The sequence below is a fragment of the Mangifera indica genome, chromosome 11 (assembly GCF_011075055.1).
Source record: "Mangifera indica cultivar Alphonso chromosome 11, CATAS_Mindica_2.1, whole genome shotgun sequence".
NCBI classification, from domain to species: domain Eukaryota; kingdom Viridiplantae; phylum Streptophyta; class Magnoliopsida; order Sapindales; family Anacardiaceae; genus Mangifera; species Mangifera indica.
The window spans coordinates 308,889-322,133 of NC_058147.1; the positions used below are offsets into that span (position 1 = coordinate 308,889).

General features: G+C 34.8%; 3 protein-coding genes across 5 annotated transcripts; 2 read left to right on the forward strand and 1 right to left on the reverse strand.

The window, feature by feature from the left end:
* Positions 1-828: 828 nt before the first annotated feature.
* On the reverse strand, positions 829-5,534 carry LOC123229526 (la-related protein 1C-like). 2 transcript variants are annotated; one of them, XM_044655391.1, is made up of 6 exons: positions 4,699-5,533; positions 3,891-4,461; positions 3,687-3,810; positions 3,481-3,571; positions 1,600-1,671; positions 829-1,445 (listed from the first exon to the last, which is right to left on the reverse strand). In XM_044655391.1, the coding sequence occupies exons 1-6, from the start codon at positions 5,212-5,214 to the stop codon at positions 1,191-1,193; spliced, it is 1,629 nt and encodes a 542-aa protein (XP_044511326.1). In that variant the 5' UTR covers positions 5,215-5,533; the 3' UTR covers positions 829-1,190. The 2 variants fall into 2 exon arrangements, with proteins under 2 accessions (XP_044511326.1, XP_044511327.1); XM_044655392.1 differs by lacking the exons at positions 829-1,445; positions 1,600-1,671 and adding an exon at positions 3,300-3,347 and having other exon boundaries at positions 4,699-5,534.
* Positions 5,535-6,572: 1,038 nt separating this feature from the next.
* Positions 6,573-9,530, forward strand: LOC123229168 (probable cinnamyl alcohol dehydrogenase 6). The gene is made up of 6 exons (XM_044654805.1): positions 6,573-6,777; positions 6,874-6,987; positions 7,086-7,313; positions 8,188-8,476; positions 8,759-8,912; positions 9,086-9,530. Exons 1-6 carry the CDS (start codon positions 6,683-6,685, stop codon positions 9,289-9,291), a joined length of 1,086 nt encoding a protein of 361 aa, XP_044510740.1. The 5' UTR covers positions 6,573-6,682; the 3' UTR covers positions 9,292-9,530.
* A 1,261-nt stretch (positions 9,531-10,791) lies between these two features.
* On the forward strand, positions 10,792-12,345 carry LOC123229229 (UPF0496 protein At1g20180). 2 transcript variants are annotated; one of them, XM_044654888.1, is made up of 2 exons: positions 10,792-10,964; positions 11,060-12,345. In XM_044654888.1, the coding sequence occupies exons 1-2, from the start codon at positions 10,898-10,900 to the stop codon at positions 12,103-12,105; spliced, it is 1,113 nt and encodes a 370-aa protein (XP_044510823.1). In that variant the 5' UTR covers positions 10,792-10,897; the 3' UTR covers positions 12,106-12,345. The 2 variants fall into 2 exon arrangements, with proteins under 2 accessions (XP_044510823.1, XP_044510824.1); XM_044654889.1 differs by having other exon boundaries at positions 10,792-10,949.
* The last annotated feature ends 900 nt before the right edge of the window (positions 12,346-13,245 follow it).

Genomic DNA, 13,245 nt, shown 5'->3' on the forward strand with positions numbered 1-13,245 from the left:
TAAACAGTGGTAACCTGTCCAACTGCAACACCCTATCTAAACTTCTGAACCCTTGTTGGAACCACAAGTGCCAACCAACTACACCCATTCCGCAGCTAATTGTATTAATACATGTGCCCTTCCTTCGCTAAAGACATCTGACAAAACTAATTCATCAACCATCACTAAACGTACCATTTGCCAATACTCTCTAAACTAGGATTCCATACGTTTTTAGTTATACTGCTACTGTCTTATTTGGCTTCTTTAAACTTGAAATTGTAATTAAGCGTTTTTGGACTATACATATTTTATTTATTATTGCCGAATTTGAATAAAAAATAATTTGATATTAATTCAAATCCAAAACGATCTCCATTTGAGTTTAACCATAAATAATAATGTCAATAAAAATAAATAATAATACCAAAAAAACAAAAACTCAACAGGTATAATTGCTCTTTTTTATGTTTGTATGCATTTTTACTGTATGAAGTATGACTATTTATACGATTTTAATATAAAAATATTTATTTATACAAATTAATATAAATAATTTAAAAACAAAAAGACAATCTCGTGATTTCTTTATATACAACCTAGTTATCTTATACTAATAAAAAGAGATCTTACCGTTGTCCCACTAATAATATTCCCAAAGGGACCTAAATATTTTAATAAAATAATTATACTTCATACACTAAAAATACATACAAACATAAGCACAAATTCTGAGATACCACCATATAATTGAATCACATATGTTTATACTTGTATTTGTATTTATTATTAATGCACGGAATATTGCTCTCCATAAAACACCCCTAGTCCAAGGTAAAAACTCTGAAATTCTTTTGGATGCTATGACTATCCATTCCACAAGAAATCCTTTAATAATAACAAAATCATCCAAAATGTCAAACTATACAACGCAATAACCTCATAATTCAACCCAGTAAATGATCCTAAGCTCTACTTGTCTCACTTTGTTCTCTTCCTTTATATTCCAAAAATAGTTTATATATATTTCTTCCAGTCCCTCAACCTGTCTCAGCAATATACTCCCCCAAAATTTGAGAATCGTGACAAAGAAAGAAATATGTCCATCCACCTTTCAAGGCAGCGTGTTCCTCCTCCCCTCCAAAAACTCGCACCATCATATGGAATTGCTCTTTAAATTACTGGCACTTAAACCTGGTGGGGGCTGACATTCAGCTGTGGTTTGATAATGTAAATTCAGGACCATCCCCGTTGCAGAGTTTTGACTGGCCAGCCGATTCAGAGAACTGCAAATCCTCCGAGTGAGGGTTTACTTTATCTTCTTCTTCCAACGTGATCTTCTGAAATGAAGTTGTGAACGCTCCATACCCAGATCCACTTGGAGATGGTAATCCTGACTCAGTGAGAACCCGACTGGAAGGAGTAATATACTTCATCCAGTCATAACGTCTCCTCACCTTTTCCTCCTGCAGTAATATACAAGGCAAAATAGTACAAATATGGTAATCATTGGGTGTAAAGTTATTCAGTTCCAATAAGGCATTTTGTGCCTCTTTACACCAAATTGAAAGAGTCATTGATGCTTCAGATGGATATATACAACAAATACACATCACTCACATTTATTTCCACAACGATTGAAGTTCTCAAGGAATCCAATATCAACTGAATGTTATTTGTCAAATTCTTGACCTGCAAAAACAGAACCATACAGCAAAACCTGATCTGTTCAAACATATCCAATAATGAAAAATACTATGACAAAAATATTAAGAAATGTAATAGAAAAGCATAACCAATTAGCAATAAGAAATTTAATTTAAATGTATTAGAAAAGCATAACAACTGGCAGTAAGTATAGCCAGACAAACAAGACATTACAGCATATTCCAACGCTATCTATGGTGGTCCAATTGATATGTTTTAGAGCTAGAACATCCCATTTACATCAAACAAAATAGAGAGCAACTGATTTTATCTAGAAATATACTCACTAAATAATATCTTGCAGGTGAGATGTTTCTGTATTAAGGAAAAAATAATAAATTTATGATAAGTTTTATAAACAAAAAGTCCACATATTCATGAAATGACCCATTTATTTGTTTACTATTATCATTAGCTAAATCACATCCAATAGAAATTATTGTGCTCCATTAAATCAAGAATACCAATTATGTAGCAAAAGTAGAAATAGCCAATACTGACAATTGGATGAATCAGAAATGCGGAAATGTAAAATTGCATCAAAGTGGCCCAAATTGCTGATATGTTTATAATGTTCACACAGACCAATTACATAACCAATACTTAAAGAAATTCCCCAGTAATTTTACTTCAAAAGCAAGGAAGAGGCAGAAAAAAAAAGTTATAATTACTCATTTAGAAAATGAACAGGTGTTTTGTCACATGAGAACTTTAATTTCATATGAAATGTCTTGAACTTTAAAAGGTTTGAGCAATATATTACTATCAAACTAGGAATCCAAATCTTGACACTACAGGCTGCAGGCCATAAACTGTTAAAATCATGCAATGAAAATAAGCATTCTAGTGGAAATGGAAGCAGAAAGCACTGACAGGTTTAAACTACAATTGCTAATTAAAGAAAGGGTGGTTCAGTGAGGTTTGGATTTCCTGCTTCAACTCATAAATATCTTAAATAATTACTATCTCAAGGGTATTTGTAGTTTTTAAAACCAGGAAATATAGGCTCATACATATTTCCAGAATAACCCTTGTCAATGGTCCTTGTTGGCTAACTTAGATGTCCAACAACCTCCCATCTTAATTTTATTACAGTTGCCTTACTGCTTCAGCCTAATATCACAACACAATCTCCCACTCCTATCTCAACCAATAACCTTATGCCCCTAATACTAGTTTACAGCAAAAACACTCTAAAGCTCAAACCATTTCCCCAACAATTTCCTTAATCAACAACATACTACTAACTATTCAGTTTCCCAAACCTTCCAGCATAAAAGCACCCTGAAGAAGAAAAATTATGATAAAAAAAGCAGCAGCAAGCAGGCAGTCTGGTAATGTAAGATTTTCCACAGAAGTACAACTTGTGCTCCCAGAACCAGTTAACATAGACAAATTGAAGATGTAGATAGGAACTCCAGGAGCTAAAATAATACATAAGCAGAATCCTATTATGGCCTCCTTCAACAGCTTCAGAGCAATAGAAAACTTATAAAGGGTTATGAATATCCAAATAAAAACCAGAATTTTGGCCTCACATAAACTTGATATTGACAGAAAGTTTAAAGAAAACAAAGAGAGTATTAGCGAAGCCAACCCGTCAATGAACATGCTAGCCAACATCAACTTCACAGATGAAGTCCAGTCTTGATACTAAAAAGCTGAGTCGCTCAATGTGAACAATTTGATATATACACATAAGGTCACAGAAGGTTGATTATTTAAGTAACAAGATATATAATCATGGGTATCAAAGAGAACTAGAAAATTATTTATTTGACTACAATAACTTACTCGAGGAAAGCTCGCAATTAAAGTAATGGGTACCCATCCCTGATCATCCATGTTGGACTTCAAAAATTCATCTTTTGCCAAGTTCTCATCGCTACAACAAACAACAAATAGGGAAATTGCAGTTGTATTTTCAACATATCAGAGGAGTAGAACTGAATTACTAAAGCCACCTCAGCATTGCAAAGAAAACCAAAATATTAAAATACCTAAAATAGTAATCAATCTGATGGACTAACATAGCCTGCAATGGAGGTTCTGCAACAGGCATAAGCACTGGTGCAGTCATGAATGGCCTAAAGTGCTCCATATGTGTAGGGAGATATATGAAATCTGAAAGAATAAAATGTTATATTTCAACACTTACATCATACAAACCAAAAGCACAAATTCCTCAGAAAAAGTAAGCTTACCAGGAAACCCATAAGGGTTTACAAAAGGTCTAATAGGTTGAGGTACCACAAATGTGCCAGCACTGAGTGGCGGAGGCCTTACAAAGCCCCTCGGAGGACCTCTATGTTGCTGCATATAAACATCTCTGGCATTTGCATAATTTCCACGGTCTTGCTCCCGTCTAGCCCCATAATTGTTATGGTAAGTTCCATCTCCCCGCGGTCCATAGTTACCTCTCCGTGAAGAACTGCGGTGCGCATTCACAGAATGCGACTGAGACACAAATCCTCCTGCCTGTCTGGTTTCCCAGTTATTGCCTCTATATGAAGGCTCTACTGGAGAAGGATCTGGATGCGCCTGCAAAAGATTACCAACACCATTTGGAGACATTGCATTGGGGAATGCTTGTGGCAATGGTGGAGGTGGCTGAGGAGACCGAGTGAAACCAGTCTGTGCTGGGCCACCACCAGAGCTGATTGGACCACCACCGCGCCTCAACCTTTGTCGAGCTGCCATTGTGCGATTTGTGTTCGAACTAGGGCTTGCATTAGGATTAGTGATCTTCGAAGATAAATTTGAGATTACAGGCACCTGTTATAAACACAATATCATTCATGGGGACGATAAAAAAGGGTCCAAATCAATGTTACAAACTATGGCGAATCATTGTTATTTGCACAGTTCTTGAAAGAAATTGAATTATCCAAAGCTGATTACAGATTAGAAAAACCCTAATTAGGTTAGTTCAACGTATAAGAAAATTTTGAAAAATAAAATTCGGAGTAGGTTTTATTTATGTATTTTTTTGGAAACCAAACAAAACAGAACCTGATTATTAGAAACTGATCCATCGGAAAGGGATTTTGAAGAAGAGGAGTCTGCTAATGATGATTTTGGGGACGGTTTAGTTGATTCAGATAAGGCGGGCCACGAACCAGCTCCCATGACAAGACCAACCTCAAGGACACCGTTTGGTGGCGTGTTCCACGCCTGCTTCTTGGGGAGAGCCGCATTGCTGCTGTTATTAGCATCCAAGTTCTCAGTAGCCATAGAATTATCCGGCGGCGGAGTAGATGAAACTGAAGCCACCGTCGAAGAAGACAACTTATCGGTTGACTCAGATATAGAAGTCAGCGACGGCGGTGGCGGTGGTGGTGTTGGCGATGAGGGAGAATGTTGAACAACAGCCTCTGAAACTGATTCCGACTCGCCTCGAACAACCTGAACCCACGGCGAGGACAAATTGTTTCGCCGTAATTGAGGGTTAGAAAGGCCGTCACGGGAGAATCCAGAGGCACGTGGAGAGTGATGATTGGAAGAAGTAGATTCAGCCGTCATAGCCATACAAAGTAGGGTTTTTTAGGTTATAAACAAAATCTCAAGACTTTAATCGTAGAACAGAACACATTCATAAAACTATATTTTAATTGGTTAATTAATTAATAAATAATAATTAATTAACCTACTAAAGAACAAGAGAAATATTAGGGTAAAAAAATAAGAAACGGATCCAATTCCTCAAGAAAAACACCGTCCCACCGTCAACCGCCGTCAAGGAAAACGCAAAATCTCTCTTTCTTAGTTTCTCCTTCCGCTCCGTCTCTGTGTTTCCCCTCTTCGCTTTCAGCAACTAGGAAACTACAGGTTTTGTCCTGGAAACGTATAAAATTACAAAAATAATCGTCCTTTTTTATATTTATAATATATGAAGAGTAAAATTGAACGTAAGACATGACGCAATTGTTTTAAGGGTCATGGTCAAGATAAAAAAATGAGGTTTGTGTGGTGTGGGTTCATAATATTCCATTCCATCAACAATCAAACTGTAGAGATGTTGTGGAAGTCAACCATTGCGTCAATAGATCACATTACAATGTTTAGGTTAGATTCAATTAGGGTTATTCAAATCCTAATCGGATTTGAAGATTTAATTCCTTTTTTTATAAACAAGTGAAATTTAAAGCGATTTTAAATTAAATTTAAATATAATTATTTTTTAATTAAATTTAAAATATAATTATTTTTTAATTAAATTTTAAATTCAACTCATTAATTTTAAACCAATTTTAAATTCAAACCAAATTTAATCTCAATTTGTACTTTATTTGAGCTTCCTTACATTACAGTCCAACCTTAATTATCTTGGGCTTTGGGGTTTTTGCCTCTGAACTTTCCATTGACTCTTTGTTGACTTGTCCATAAATTTTATATATATATATATATTAAATAAACAAGGTGGAATGAATTTTTTGAATGGATTACTCAATTTTGAATTATAATTTGGATCAAATAAGTCAAATTTAAATAAAAAATTATTCTCATATTTGTGAATGAGTAAAATTTAAATTGATTTGAATATTTAAATTTAAATTAACTAATATTTCAAAATTAAATAATTTTTAAATTGGATTTCATCTTCACCCATCTTCAATTACATCTTCTAGTTTCGAAGAAGGATAAAATTTGTATCATTTGGGTTTGATCCACATCCAATCCGGCCCAGCCTTGTTTTCACACATCAGAGTCCAATATTTGTTGGATCGGTTAATATTTCATTAATACTACAGTTAGGGAGGGTGGCTAATCATGAGGACCCAACCGATTTCCAAGTCGTCTGGTCAATGTTGAGAGTAATTGCAAAAACTTTTCAGGTTTCTTTCAATTATCAAACCATTTAAATATTCTGACTCCACACTCGAAAAGTTGTTCGCCGTATTAAATATAAGGCCGTTGCATATCCATGCCTTTTATCTTGCAAAAAGGCTCCAACTCTTTCAGCTTTATCGTTCTCAACTAGCTCTGTCTCTTTATCATGGCTCAAACAACTCCGAACCATACCCAGACGGTGGCTGGCTGGGCTGCTCATGATTCGTCCGGCAAGATTACACCTTACACATTCAAGCGAAGGTATACGGACATCACGTCACATATATGTATGTATCAGAACTTCAGTTTTAATCCTCATATAAATTGAGTTTTTTGTTTTTTATATGTAATAATCAGAGAGAACGGCGTCGAAGATGTGACCATAAAGATTATGTATTGTGGGATCTGCCATACCGATCTTCATCATGTGAGAAACGACTGGGGCATCACCATGTATCCTGTTGTTCCTGGGTAAAATCTACAAGCCACCCATAACATTAAAACCATTCCTTTTCTTCGTTATTTAATCTTCTTCATTAATGGCGGATTGAGTTGGTTGTTTCCTGCAGGCATGAAATTACTGGGGTGGTTACGAAGGTTGGAAGCAACGTAAAGAATTTCAAGGTAGGAGATAAGGTGGGGGTTGGATGCTTGGCAGCATCTTGTTTGAAGTGTGAGTTCTGCAAAAGCTCGCAAGAGAACTACTGTGATCAGCTCCAATTCGTGTATAATGGCATCTTCTGGGATGGCAGTATCACTTATGGCGGCTACTCTGAAATATTGGTCGCAGATCACAGGTAACCTTCTATTATGACTACCGATTAAGGTTGGATTTTTTCCAAGCCTCATTCGACTTAAGAATTGGGTTAATTTTTGCAAAATAAATTGAGTTTGAGTATATCCAAATATTTGATTTTAAATAAACTCAAATTATTTTTTTAACTGAATTTAAATCTCAAACTCTTCCATCTTAAACTTTCTCCAGGTAGTTTTTATTGGAACTTTGGCGAGCCTACTACTTATATATTAAATATAGACCTAGTAAGAACCATCATCAGCTGGTTGTTCTTGACTTACCTTTGAAAATTACATATAGACCTAGAAAGAAAATTGATATGTTGAAGATTCCCGGACCTTTGAAACTTACCTTCTTTAAATTAGCTATAGATGCCAATACATAGAACTTGATTTGATATGTGTTGAACCTAAACAAGGTGAAGTTTGAGATAGTTTAAATTTAAAAGAATTAGTTTGTGATACAAAAATTGAGACTCAAACTCAATTTGAAAATAATTTTATTTCAAATTCAATTTAAACTTGTTTGAACTGGTATGTTCAAATAACTTTAACTTAGTTTGTTTTATGAAATTGAGCCCAGTCGATTTTTTCAATGTGATCTCAAATTCCGAGTCAATGAGTTTAGATGGAATTCAACCACTAGATGCAAGCACCCATATGCGTCAAAACAAGCAACCTTTCAAGATTTTTGGACTAAAAAATTTCGCATGTGATCGTATAAAATCAAATGTATTGATTCGATTGCAGATAAGTTATAATTTCCATGCAAATGCAAGTCTGTCCAGTAACTCTTTTCATCTGCATCAATTAAATATTGAACCAGCCTTGGTGCAGCCTTATTTTATTTCTTTCGTTGTGGCATTCGACATGAAGGTACGTGGTGCACCTACCAGAGAATTTGTCAATGGCTTCTGTAGCGCCACTCTTGTGTGCGGGAATAACAGTGTTCACTCCTTTGAAAGACAGCAATTTGATAGAGTCACCGGGGAAGAAGATCGGAGTGGTTGGTCTTGGGGGTCTTGGACATGTGGCAATCAAATTTGGGAAGGCATTTGGTCATCATGTAACAGTCATCAGCACATCTCCATCAAAGGAAAAAGAAGCTAGAGACCTTTTGGATGCAGATGACTTCATCATCAGCACCAATGAAGAACAAATGAAGGTCAATTTGCTCATTACCTCTTGTCATTATAAATATGAATTTATGATTGAAATCATAATGTTTAAGCTAGAATATAGTGTTACAGAAGAGTTATACATAAAATAAATAATATTATTAAAATGATAAAATGTCCTTGATCAAATTCTCTGATATTTTATTCAAGAGACATCACACACAAACACACAGCATGCATTTAAAAAATACCTATAAATCAGAACTGTGGGGGCCTAGAAATTTAAATAATGTTAAGCTGATGGCTTGTTGACTGAATGTGGATGACAGGCAGGCAGGAGAACCCTGGATTTTATACTGGACACAGTTGCGGCGAAGCACTCTCTTGGCCCAATCTTAGAATTGCTCAAGGTGAATGGAACATTATCGTTTGTGGGTGCACCCGACAAGCCCGTTGAACTTCCTGCTTTTCCCTTGATTTTCGGTAAATCACTATTAATCCTCCTCATTCCTTGAATTGATCTTGAGCTTCTTTTAGATTAAATCGATCTCTAACGGACTCTTATTCAGATTTGGACCGGATTGAACCAATCCAATTTACACAGTTAATGAGTTAATGTCTATTGAATTAAACAAATGTTGCTTATTCCTTTGCAGGCAAGAGAACTGTGAAGGGTAGCATAATAGGGGGAATTAAAGAGACACAGGAGATGATGGATCTGTGTGGCAAATACAACATCACATGCAACATTGAAGTCATAAAACCAGACCAAATTAACGAAGCCCTTGATCGCCTTGCAAGAAACGATGTCAGATACCGCTTTGTAATCGACATTGCCGGGAGTTTATCCAATATTCCTTAAAGCCATGGAAGCTGAGCTCGTTTGGCTGGCTCTCCACAACATGTTTCATGCTTTCCCAGAAAGTTGATTGTTCCAATCTGTAAGACTATAAGCTTCGTTCATCCCAATAAAGGCAAAACTGCTCATGCTTTTGTTGAAATAAATTTCGGGACCTAGTTGAATGATTTCTTATATAAGACCTTATCTGTGCTGTATTTCTATGTGGAAATCCAAGAGTAAAAGCAAAGATCCTGGGCAAACACATTATTGTCCACATAAAACGAAAACAAAAACAAAAAAAAACCCTTTAATTGTTATTGAATTATAATTAATTACCGATTGAAGAATCAAACACGTTTTCATATTTAACACTCCTGTTCTATTTGAAGTTTTAGGGTTGGAATTGTTCAAATTTGAATTTAAATTTAGATTAAATGTGTCAAGTTTGAATTAAAAATTCAACTCGTTTTTGCAAGATAAATGGAGTTTGAGTTGACCTAAATATTGGTATTCGAACCAATTTAAATTCAATCTTACAATAAATCAACATATAAAATTGCTTTGTTTCATTAATTGATGAATATAGGACATGATTCAAAAGAAGTCAAGCCCAAACATGGAGGTTGAGCTAAAATCGAATCCAAAATAACAAGCACAAGTTTGTTCGAGATGGTAGAGATGTCTTTTGAGGGTTTTTTATAAGATAAATAGTATTATTAGTATGATAAATAATACTATCGATAAAATAAATAGAATCATTAATATAATAAATAATATTACTAGAGAAAAATTTGAGTCAAGTTATCAAATTAAAGCTTTAGTTCAAACTTCACTAAAATCAAGCGAAACTAGTTAGGTTTAAATCCAATCTTAGATGAATATCACTCATTTTCATGTTTCCAATATCTTGTTGAAAACAATACAATATGTTCACAAAAGTGAATCATTTGGGTTCAAAATTAAGAATTGATTTGATTCAAACTGAGTCTGAATAATGATCAATTTAAGTTTAACTTAATTTTAAATAAATGAAAAATAAATTGGTTAGAGATCGACAAATTAAAATTCGAAATTAGTCACTTTGTCGAACTTGTTCTAAATTAATTCAAACTTAGTTATTTTACATAAACAAATCGAATCTTTGAATTAAAGTTAAATAGTTTGATTCAATCCCTTGAGCAATTCAAATAAAATCCAACTCTATATCCGCATCAATGTTCTTTAATGCATAGTCACCTTTAATGTATACTCTACCAAAAATTATTAGGCATGAATAGCGTATGGGAAACTTCATTATACATCATAACTATGTAACGTACATATATACACACACATTCTGTTTTTTTCTACAAAAGCCTTTTCTAAATGCATTACACGTGGAACACACACCGTGTGAGGGAGGCTATCGTGAGCAAAAAGCTATAACAGCCACATCAGGTGCCAAGCTTTCCAAGAGTCTGTTATCCTTCTCCTTTAGCTTATTGATTAATTATCTTCTCTTCAAGCCTAAAACCTCTCTCTTCTATATATATATATACACAACTCAAACAAACTTTATCTGATTTGCTTTCTAACTTGAATTACTTAAAGAACATTAAAGATCGAGATTCCATTTTGATCATATCAAATGGGAAAAACTACCTGGAGCAAAATAAGATCCTTCTTTAAGAACAAGATGGGTGAGTTTGCTTGCTGTATGTCTCTTCTCTACTCATCTTCTTCCTCAACTTTTTGTAATCAGTAGGGTGAATACTGGGAACGATCTGTCATGTTTGTTGATTGGTTTCAGGCAAATCGCAGAAGGAACGTGGCAATAGCTTTACCAGTAAATTAAACGTCAATGAAGAGTACACGGAAGCTTTCAGAACGAAGTCATACATGGAAATATGCAGTAAGGCTCAAGGCCAGTTGGCAAGAATAAGAAGAAGCTTTGATATTGATAGATCATCTTCTCTTTCTTTATATGTAAAACTGTCTGAATATCTGCTGGAACCGCAACAAGAAACTTTAATGAACATGATAAAGACCTTGCGCTTCCATCACCTTCTCATCGATTATTTTGAAGCTAGCCTGGAAGCCTACAATATCTGTGAATTGCTCCTCAGAAGCGTCCATCAGACTCGAGCTAATTATCTGAAAATCCAGAGGGTTATCAAGCCAACCAGAAAGGTGAATGATTGTTTAGTTATATTCAGACAACTTTCTGCATTTGCCTCTCTCAGAAACCCATTATCAATCTTCAGCCAAGTGAAATTCCGAGATTATCATCGAAAAAACATTGTGCTGCTAACTAGTTTGACATCAAAAGGGAAGAAGATTAGAAGGAGAGCAAAGTGCAATAAGCTTTTTAAGTACAATCTGGTAATATTTCAAAATGCATTAATAATTGTGATGCTGGTTTTTCTACTCCATAGCATGGTTGGCATTGTAGCAACACCTGGACTTGTGGCTGGTTGTTTAGTTTTGATCAAGAAAAAAGTCATGTTGGTTCATCGACGTTTCAAGTCAAGCTTGCTGGAAAGACTTGCTGCACAGCTCGATGTTGCAGCGAAAGGCGTTTATATTCTGATCAATGATTTTGATACAATGAGTCGGATGGTGCAGAGCTTAGATGACGAGGTAGAACACTGCAAAACCATCGCCAACATGTGCGTCAGGATTGGCAAACCTGAAATATTGAAGGAGGTTGTGCGAGAGTTTCAAATCAATCAGTCTAGATTTCTGGAGCAGTTAAACGAGCTTGAAGAACATATTTACTTGTGTTTTCTCAACATAAACAGGTCAAGAAGGCTTGTTCTGCAAGAGATTATGGTGCCTCAGCATAACAGAAGATGAACTTGGTGATACTGTTTCTGAAGATGTGAGCGATTTGCTTCAGCTGAAATTCTTTTCAAGAGCTTCATGGATTGAGTATTACTTAGCCAAAGACTAAGCTGTATATATTAAAACCAGGATCCTTTTCAAGTTCTTTTATTTATGCCAAAAACTCTGAAGATTTATATAAGACAATAAAATTAAAAGCACATTATGTATCTTTCGCCTGTAAGTAATTAATTCACGTTTCTCTGTTTCTTATTCTGTGTTTGCGTAACTGAGAAGGGATAATCACTTTTAAGCAAAGTCTGCCCTTCTAAAACTTTGTTGTTCAGATTAAACTGGTTTTACCCAAAATTAGGGGTAGATTTGATCATGGCTTCTCCCACTTAGATTGATGTTCTACTTAAATGAGTCAAATTTAGTTTGAATTGGAGAAATTTCAACTGAATTCGAGCAAAATCTTGTCTCTCATATAATTTTTCCTTTTTTCTCCTATGATTCTTCTAATTTAAAAAGTTTATTCTTTTCAAAATTTAAAAAGTAAAAAAATCTCACTCCATTCTCATGGACGTAAACGTATTGATCATGTCCCAATTTCATAAAATCTATTCAACTGCCTCTTCATCTTCTTCTTTTCCTCGTACTTGTATTAGTTTTTCTTCCGCTCTGAAATTGTTTCTGTGGCTAACGTTGTGAACGCTCGTTCAAATCTAAACTAGAGTAATCAAAGTCGTTGGCTTGTATAATATTCCATAAAAGATGTCCTCCTCCGTCATTTAATCATCAAGGTGCTCGACTTTTTTTGTTCTCTTCTCTTAAACTGAAAAGCTCTATCTAGGTTTCATCAACCGGGATCATAGTCCACAGGCCAATTAGGCCATCTCCATGTTGAATTTAAACTAAATGTAATAATATTTAGGGTTGAATTTGATCAAGCCCCAAAATGACCTAAATTTAAAATTAACTTAAATTTAAAAGACTTAACTTGATATTGACACGAAATCAAAAAGTTGGATATTAAATTTACTTAAGAATAATTTAATTTTAAATTTAATTCGAATTAAGACAAAATTAAATAAATAACTCAAAGGACCTTGTGGAAAATAATAATTTATTCAACTAATTTTCCCCGCTAAATCAGTCAAACACATTCATACA

Coding starts and splice junctions, on each gene's coding strand:
- LOC123229168 (XM_044654805.1), top strand. CDS start 6,683: ATGGCTCAAACAACTCCGAACCATACCCAGACGGTGGCTGGCTGGGCT. Junction 6,988..7,085: donor ATGTATCCTGTTGTTCCTGG/GTAAAATCTACA, acceptor TGTTTCCTGCAG/GCATGAAATTACTGGGGTGG. Junction 8,913..9,085: donor TGCTTTTCCCTTGATTTTCG/GTAAATCACTAT, acceptor ATTCCTTTGCAG/GCAAGAGAACTGTGAAGGGT.
- LOC123229526 (XM_044655391.1), bottom strand. CDS start 5,214: ATGGCTATGACGGCTGAATCTACTTCTTCCAATCATCACTCTCCACGT. Junction 4,462..4,698: donor GATCAGTTTCTAATAATCAG/GTTCTGTTTTGT, acceptor TGTTTATAACAG/GTGCCTGTAATCTCAAATTT. Junction 1,446..1,599: donor CAATCGTTGTGGAAATAAAT/GTGAGTGATGTG, acceptor ATATTACTGCAG/GAGGAAAAGGTGAGGAGACG.
- LOC123229229 (XM_044654888.1), top strand. CDS start 10,898: ATGGGAAAAACTACCTGGAGCAAAATAAGATCCTTCTTTAAGAACAAG. Junction 10,965..11,059: donor GATGGGTGAGTTTGCTTGCT/GTATGTCTCTTC, acceptor GATTGGTTTCAG/GCAAATCGCAGAAGGAACGT.